Genomic DNA, 9,027 nt, shown 5'->3' with positions numbered 1-9,027 from the left:
TGATTCTCCACGTCAACTCGAGAGTCGAGGCACAAACTAAACCGAGAAGTGAATCAATGCAAGCATTGCGAGTAGATATCTAAACCAGCTGCGCCGCACCAGCCAGCCAGCCACTCAGCCGGTTCTATTTGAGCCGCCAGCCGCTGACTTTTTTATCAGCTCAGCCAGCTTTATTCATTTTTTCAATTTCACTCGCCCTAAATTAAAAATTTCCGCTCCTTTCTGTTTCGTGGATGTGTTTTACACACAAATTACTTCGATTATGTGCACTGTTATTTGTGTTAGTTTATGTAACTCGCAACCAAAGATCTCAAAACAGCACTTTTCTGGAAAAAAACCCTTAGGATTTGCAAAAAACTTTTTATGGTTTAATTTTGCAATTTTTATGCGTTTTTATAAAAGACCAAATAATTGAACTCTTTGATCATCGTAATTTGCAAAATTTCAGGCTATTTATGACATGAAATATGCCTCTTTTGGGGTTCATAAATTGGGAATAATGCGATAAAACTCAAAACGTTTGCTTTTTTCCAACTGGTTCCGTGCTCATTGAAAAATTGGCGAACTTCTTTTATCTCAAAATTTAATTATTGCTTTTTAGTCCTAAAATTTAAACTTTACTTATGGCAATTTTTCAAAGAAAAAAATTAATAAATAAAAGAAATTACTTAAAAGCTCTCACCAGGGTTCCCCAACTTTGCAATTTGCAAAAAATCACCTAGGAAATTCCACTAATTTTATGGTGTTTCTGCATTTTCCTGTAAAACCCCAAAACAGTCATATATCGCGTCAAAAAAGTCAGAAATTTTGGAAATTTACAGTCACCGCTGAGTGTTAAAATTCTCGACCTTTTGGTGAAACACACTGGTTCTAAATATCCTTATTTTTGGTCATCCAGCATCATAACAATTTTGCATCTTCAGTACCGCAAAATTTGAGAAAAACTGGCAAAAAGACCACTTTTATGTTATCAAGTTTTGTTTTTCCGGACAAATGCGAGTTTTTGCCATCCATGCAGTTACACCCAAGTTGACAGAAGTTGCAACTTTTGAATTATGCAGTCTTGAAAGGCACATGAGCCGGCTGCTACCTCGGATTCAAGTGCTGGGGCTTTTGCTTCAATTGCATAGGAAGCGAGATGCTAAAAAACCTTCTGATGAAAATGTTCGTGAGGATTGTGAATTTTAGACGGTTATTTTCGGGAAAATAGTTGACTATATTTCAGCGCGTTTTCAGATAAATTTAGAATATTTTAGTTGATTTTTTTAATTTAGATAGTTTTAGATGATTTTGTTATTTATTTCTAATTTTATTTTCTTGCAAAAGACACGTGGCGTCGTGTCAAATTGTTTTTACCTTTAACTTTCTAAATTAAATTGCGCCGCATGCAGAGCAAATGTATCGTTACTGTTACAACCTCAAATCTCGGGTTCTAATTTTTAGAATTGCAAAAACTGCATACCGTTCAACTCGTCTTGACCTTCCCTAGACAGCCAAAATGTTTTGAGGGTGATCAACCCCCATCCCCCTTCTACCCCGTTTATTAAAGTAACGAGAAAAATCGCGCCCCTTTGCACTTTCAACAAACTTATTCACTGTTCAAAAAGCTCTTAAATTGAAAAAATCTACCCCGAATTCCATTGGCTCTCTAGAAGCGGTTAAGACAAGTCGAAATATGTGCAGTTTTCTCAATTCTGGCAAATAGAACCCGAGATTTGGCGATTGGAATATTAGCAAAATTCAAAAGTTTTTTTTTGCAAATATTTAAACTTCTGCCAAATCTTTGGTTCTAATTATCAGAATTGCAAAAACTACCCACCGTTGGACTCGTGTCGACTTGCCCTGACGAGATGAGTGGGTGCTTTCCCTCCACCCCAAAGATGCTACACTTTTTTCTTTTTTCGAGTGGGTTGAAACATACCAACTTAAGGGTGGAAGGAATACACCCCTGAACCTTTCAGCTGGTCAGGGCAGGTCGAAACGAGTCCAACGATGAGTAGTTTTTTTTCAATTTCTCATGGTGAGAAAAATATTAATTAATGTTTCTTATTTAATTAAATAATATCATTTCGACAATTTGTTACCGTGAAATATTCAGAATAGTCGGTTATAGACGATTTTAGACGGAATTTAGACCGTTTAAGATGGTTTTGGCAGTTTTAGACGGTTTTAAGTATGGTTCGAACAGCAAAAAATTACATGGTTCGTGCTCATTTGATGCTACCGCTATGATTTAAAGCTCAGAAAAAAAATTCACAGCCCTAATGTGGAGACTATAACCGCGATATTTTGCTGCCACCATTGCGACTATTCTAAATTTACTCAAACGCTCATCGGTCATCACATGCTTTGCAAACATTTACCAAAGACAGTTAGCTGTGGAGAGTGCAACAAATTGGTTAATCCAAATATGATCTCAAGATTCGCAAGCAGAGGTGGCACGAATTCGCGTTCATTGCACACATTTAGGCTTGGGAAATACAACGTCTAACAATGTTTAGACACCTCTGTCCGTCGATTCCAGCGCAATTTCAAGTGCCAAAGACTACGTGAAAAGCATGCTATGAGCTGTCTGTATCTGTAGATCAATGACAATTGTCAGAAAATTTACAAGCAAAAGTCTCGTTTGTTTGTATTCTCATATTGTCAGGAAGCAAGCACATTTTTGTTTCAATAAAATTACTAACGGAATTATTATAAATTGTTGCGTATTGAATTTTACAAAACCTTTTAATAATTACCCTTTTAGTTATTTTGCTTCTTAAAAAATTTGATATCTGAACTAATTATTTTCCAATCTTGTATAAACCTTACCGTCCAAAAAAAAATCAATAAAAATTACTTCATTATTATTATTCTCTAATATATTTTCAGTTCAATTCTTATGTTTTTTCTACAATTTAGGAAAATGCGAGAACTTATTGTCTGAACGATTTATTTTTTTATTATGAAACAATAAATAAATGAAAAGATGACGAAGAGACGAGATTCAGTTGTGTAATAAAAAAAAATACTGTCTGGAAGAATTAATTCATCTTTCTGGAATTGCAGCATCGTCGAAATCAGGTAGCTCTGGAGCGTCTTCTTCTTCAGCCTTTGTTTCTGGGTCTACTTCTTCGTCACTTTGCTCTTCGTCTTCAGCGTCACTTTCATCACTATCAATAACAGCAGCCAATTGCCTCCACGATGCAAGCTGCGTGTTTGCTTTGAGCTGCAAAGTTAATTATCATGATTATTGTGGTTTTTTTAATGTAAAATCGGCTTACGAGTTTCGATTCTGTATTAATTTGTTTCTGCAGCAGCAAAGAGTCTCTTCTAGGAATTTCCTGCGTGCTGTGATTTTCCACACTACTTCCCGAGCGTGGCGAAAGTCTTCTACTGGTCTCTGAACTTCGGTGAGGCAAAAATCTCTCAGTTGCCAAAGCGTCTTCTTTTGGAGAGCCCAATTTTGAACAAAGTTGCTCCGCAAATGGGTCCATCATTTTATTAGATCTGTAGAAAATAGAAAATGCAAAATTTAAATATTTCATCTCTTGGATAGAGGTCTGAGCCGCCCAATTTTTGTCGGCTGCTTGCTAAACCGGCTTAGCCGCAAAAATCTCGTGGCTGCAGCGGCTCGCCTGCTAGCTCACGGCACGGCTTGAGTCACTCAAATCACGTTTCAGAATTTTATTTTTCAGGAACGGGATGAATTTTGTGTTTCGGGACAGGGACAATCTTCAGCGGGATGATGGAGAGTTTTATCGGCAGCCATGGTACCATTATAAGCCTAAAGATTCTCACTTTGTCAGTTCGAGGAGGAAGAGGAAAGAAAGCAACCAGGGTTCGCAAATTTTAAAAATTTTTGCTCAAACTGTAAAAACCACTAGTTTTGGTTTTATCCGCATTTTTACGAACCCCCAAAAAGTCGTAACATATTTCGTGCTAAGAGCAGGGTTCGCCAAAACCCGCATTTTTCCGGTAAAACCCACTGCATTGCAAAAAAAAACTGATTTTTTGCGGGTTTTTCTGCAATTTTGCGCATTTTTCCAAAACACATGCATTTTTATGGAAAATAAAAAAATCTCATGATGCGGAAGACCAAAAGTAGGATTTTTCAAAATCACCAAAATCAGTATTAGCGCCACGGGTTCCTTCAAGATCAGGGTTCGCCAATTTTGCAATGCGCAAAAATGCACCACTGGTTTTTTGCGCAAAAAAAACGGCTGGAAAAACCACCAGTTTTGGGTTTTTCCGCATTTTTCCGAATTTATCCCAAAAATAGTCAATTTTTGCTCCAAATCAGTCTAAAATTTCATAAAATTACGTTGAGAGTTAAAATTTTCTGTCTCTTGAAGGACCCCGTGGCTCTAATACTGATTTTGAAAAATCCTACTTTTGGTCTTCCGCATCATGAGAATTTTTTATTTACCATAACAATGCATGTGTTTTGGAAAAATGCGCAGAAAAACCCGCAAAAAAACGGTTTTTTGCAATGCAGTGGGTTTTTCCGGAAAAATGCGGGTTTTTGCGAACCCTGTTCAAGAGACAGAAAATTTTAACTCTCAACGTAATTTTATGAAATTTCAGACTGATTTGGAGCAAAAATTGACTATTTTTGGGATAAATTCGGAAAAATGCGGAAAAACCCAAAACTGGTGGGGTTTTCCAGCCGTTTTTTTTGCGCAAAAAACCAGTGGTGCATTTTTGCGCATTGCAAAATTGGCAAACCCTGGCTAAGAGTAATAAATTTTGGAAAAAAAGAGTTCAAATTTTCGGTTTCTTAGTGAAACCAGTGCAGGGATGAAAAACATTGCATGCAAAAAATGTTTTTTTTTCGTGTTTTTCTGCGATTTGGTACATTTTTACGATGCACATGCATTTTTATTATAAATTAAAAAATCATATGATGGATGACCAGAAGTAGGGATATTTAAAAACCAGTAAAAATGCCACTGGTTTCATTAAAAGAAAGTCAATAATTATGACACAATCCGAAACTTTCTAAAATATCTGGCTTTTTTAGCACAAATGTAGATATTTTGAGATTAAATTCGGAAAAATGTAGAAAAGCCCAAAACTAGTGGGTTTTTCCAACTGCTTTTTTGCGCTAAAAAACAAATGTTGCATTTTTGCGCATTGCTAAATTGGTGAACCCTGATCAAGTGGCTGTTATACTGATTTTGTAAAATTGTTTTTTGGTCATACATCATGAAAATCTTTTATCATCCATAACAATACATGTGTTTCGGAAAAATGTGCCAAAATTGCAGAAAAATCAGCAAAAAAACATTTTTTTGCAATGCAGTGGTTATTTTAGATAAAGTGTGAGTTTTTGTGAACCCTAAAAGCAATACGTCCTGGTTCCGGAAAAATCGCGCTGCTTTCAACAGCCAAGAGCGGATTTCCTTCTTGACAATAATTTCGACAAATAAAATTTGGTGTTAAGCGATGAGCAATTTTACTGGCGCAACCAGGACGAATACTAAAAGTCACTGTCTCCGCCGACATGTTTTTAAAAGTGAGCACTCTTGCATTCACAATTTACATACAATTGTGTTATGTACTGACAAAAAATGGAATCTGCCCCGTTGGCTCGCATTGTTAAGGCACTCTCAGGAGTGTCAAAGCAATAAGAGGTATTTGAGCAGTTGGGAGATCTAGTACTGGCTACCCAATGTCAGAAATGGCAAAAGAGTGGTTAGTTTAGTGACTCGAATTGCTCAAATTGCTCAACGGGCTGGGAGGCGCACCAGCGCCGAATCGCTACTTGCTGGTTTGCACCTTTCCAGCATGCGTGATTTGGCTTCACGGGACAAATGTCTAGCGTTTCAATGCAGTCCTCGGTGCGGAGGCAAGTGGCCCTTGAGTGGGATGGGTCCCTGTGCGGCCTGGTGCTCCCATGTTATCCGTTCGCGGTGTTATTGGCACTCGGAATTCAGCATTCGTGCTAGTGCAGTGCGCGCCCTTCCCGGTCCTCCGGTCCTCGGACAGGGATAAAAAGAGCAAAAAAAAGTAAAATTGGCTTACGAGTTTTGATTCTGCATTAATTTGTTTCCCCTGCAGCAGCAAAGAGTCTCTTCTAGGAATTTCCTGCGTGCTGTGATTTTCCACACTACTTCCCGAGCGTGGCGAAAGTCTTCTACTGGCCTCTGAACTTCAGCGAGGCAAAAATCTCTCAGTTGCCAAAATGTCTTCTTTTGGAGAACCGAATTTCGAACAAATTTGCTCCGCAAATGGGTCCATAATCTTCATATTTGTTCTGCAGAAAATGCAAAATTTAACATTTATCTCTTGGATAATGAAAAACGCTTACTTTTGTTGCTTCAAATAATTTAAAAGAGGGTCAGAAGATTTTTCTGGCAGTGCAGGTTTCACCTCCTCATTGCCGATGTTCCACTCGATTCTTTCTCCAAAAATTGGCTGCTAAATTCTGGGCACCGGCATTCTTCAGTTCTTTTCTGCATTTTAGTTCCACCTCAATACGATTAACCAGGCCATTTATTTTCTCGCCTCCATCAGCCCAGCTTTCCCATCAGACTCCTGAACAAAAATTTTGATTATATCCGTGTTTAAAAACCACAAAATTATGAATACTTTTGAAGGAGGATATGACTTTGTCTCTGGAGCAATTCGAGGAGCAGGGCATCCGTCTTACTCCGCAAATCTTTCAAATCTCTGACTTGCTGTTGCTTCTCGCTCCGTCCTTCTCGCGAACTCTTTCCGAACGCATTAACGTTGCCGACGTTAGACATCACGACTTACGAGCAAAGAAATCTGCGGGAAAATTGGACAAAATGTGATCAAAAGGCACTGACAAGGCTCAATTTTTTTGCTTTGTTTTGGTTTTCTATTTTCAATCCACCACCACCAGACCATCACCCCCACCACCGCCACACGGCTGTGCGTTTACAAGCGTACCAACATAAGGAAATTAAAAAAAAAACTTGATGACCGTTGGAAAAATTAGCGTTTTCACAAATTTATGGTCCAAGTTAGATCTTTTATTGCTTTTGTTAAATGTAAAATGTTAAATGGCGATTTTGGCGCTGAACAAACCGAGCTTTGAATGCGGCAATAAAGGCCACACCTCAATAATTTCTGTGTTGGAAACTGGAACCAACTGCCAAGCGAGTTGCTGAAAGTCCGACCTGAGATATAAATATTTAGGGTAGTAAAAAGGGTTTAAAGTTGAGGATTGGTTGTTATCGAGTGACTATTAATTATTTGTAATTCTTTTCACGCTTACTGTATTTTGTAAAGCCAATATAATGACTGTAATGCTAATTATTTTATTAAGTAGCTGCTGCGACGCATCAGCTGACTGAGCGAGCAACAGTAAACAACTCATCCTGAATAGGCTGGTCTTGAAATATTGGTCCAAATTAATACAAATTAAAAACAAAATGATATTTTTCTTGGAAATTGAACCAGATTTCCTGATTCACATAATATTAATATTATTTCAGTTTGTTTTTACTTTGTTGTGGTTTTAGTAAGTTTGTAAGAGTGGCAACAATATTTCTCCTCTCGGCGTACGCAGCGTTCGAATTAGTGGCGCCAAAAATAACCCGTGCTGTGTGAGTGTGTGACTACTCCACTGTACATTCCGAATGTTGGCGTAAACTTGAAAAATCTTAATTATTTCAATAGAAAGCCTGTGCATTTAAGACATTTTTTTTCGGGAAAATAGTCAACTATATCTAGACGGGTTTTCCGGTAAATTTAGATGATTTTGTTTATTTATTATTATTTGTATATTCGTAATTTATGGCGGAATTTTATCTGTAACCCCACAACATGATTTTCTTGCAAGTCCTCGGCCTCACCTGCCCAGCGCGACGCACGGCCGCGACCCAAAAACCTCCGCTTCATCAATCTGCCGCTGTAGTTTTTAGCTCAAAGAGTGCTAGCCACTGTTCCTGTGTCATTTCTGGTTCAAGCTGATGTGGGAGAAATGAACGGTCATCTTCATCATCGTCGGCGCTATTTTCCAAGGAGTGAATTTTAATTCAAGCGCACGCGCGGGCGCGAGACGAAGAGTTGAAATGGAGCTGCCGCTATATCCACTATTAACAACGAACTCGATAATTTTCCGTCGCGACCAGGGTTGCATTTTGCTAATCACCATTTTTTTTCACTACTGGTTTTTAACGATTCTAACCAATCAATTTTTACCAATTTCTTGCGCAAGAAATAAATTCATTCCATTTTTCCTCTCTGAAAATCTAAAATTTCGGTCGGGGTGGTCAAAATTTCCTCCACTGTGCAGATTTTTTTCTTTTAAATTGCTATTTTGCTAACAGAATTTATCCAAAAAAAATTTTTTGAGTCGAGGTAATAATTATAAAAATAATAAAAAAAATAGGGGGAAAACCTTTCCTGCAAGAAAGTGGCAAAAAATTAAAAAAAGTTTATCACTTTACTGCATTTTAAAAAAATGCTGGTTTTTTGCAACCCTGGTCTCGATCTCGACCCAAAGTATAGTCCAACGCGCAGCGTGACGACGAAAGTTTAGGCGAAAATGTTTTTGTGGCGGTGACAAATCCGTCAGCGCCTAATTCTCGCTTTTTGGTCGTGCGGGCACGGGCATAATGGTGGGAGCCTGATTCGCAGCAGCGGCAGGGCAGCGAGTCGGCAAGTGTCCTTTTCATAGCTACGCGGGACGATTGCTCATAGAGTGGCCCAGTAAATTGCAGTATAGCTGCAAGGCTTGGAACATAAAGCAAGACCATATTGAGTTCAGGGAATTTGCTTCCAGCCGCGCATTGTTTTTATTCTTAATCTAGTCACATACAATAAGTTATCAGGTCATACACAGCAAGAAAGGGCAAAAAATTGCTAAAACTGGGGATATCACGCCGCACTGAGCCGCAAAATACATTTTCTTTCACGTTCACTGTACACATGCCAAAGGTGCGTCTTGTATAGAGGACGGGAATTTCAGCACCGGTGCAGTCCTTGAGCTCACAGGCAGGTTGTACCACTCTGAAGAAAAAAAAGCTGGCGGCGGCTGCAGACGCTGGTGCCGGTCGTTTGCGTCTCCTC

General features: G+C 38.5%; 1 protein-coding gene across 1 annotated transcript; it reads right to left on the bottom strand.

The window, feature by feature from the left end:
- Nucleotides 1-2,946: 2,946 nt before the first annotated feature.
- On the bottom strand, nucleotides 2,947-6,846 carry LOC135945808 (uncharacterized). Its single transcript, XM_065493690.1, has 5 exons — nucleotides 6,577-6,846; nucleotides 6,296-6,522; nucleotides 6,010-6,241; nucleotides 3,267-3,492; nucleotides 2,947-3,211 (listed from the first exon to the last, which is right to left on the bottom strand). The coding sequence occupies exons 3-5, from the start codon at nucleotides 6,024-6,026 to the stop codon at nucleotides 3,032-3,034; spliced, it is 423 nt and encodes a 140-aa protein (XP_065349762.1). The 5' UTR covers nucleotides 6,027-6,241; nucleotides 6,296-6,522; nucleotides 6,577-6,846; the 3' UTR covers nucleotides 2,947-3,031.
- Between the last annotated feature and the right edge of the window lie 2,181 nt (nucleotides 6,847-9,027).

The sequence above is a fragment of the Cloeon dipterum genome, chromosome X (assembly GCF_949628265.1).
Source record: "Cloeon dipterum chromosome X, ieCloDipt1.1, whole genome shotgun sequence".
Classification (NCBI taxonomy): domain Eukaryota; kingdom Metazoa; phylum Arthropoda; class Insecta; order Ephemeroptera; family Baetidae; genus Cloeon; species Cloeon dipterum.
This window is presented reverse-complemented; position numbering and strand designations above follow the sequence as displayed.

Excerpts from the sequence above, each read along its gene's own strand:
- LOC135945808 (XM_065493690.1), bottom strand. Across the intron at positions 3,212-3,266 it reads TTAATACAGAATCGAAACTC|CTCAAAGCAAACACGCAGCT; the intron begins GTAAGCCGATTT and ends TTAACTTTGCAG.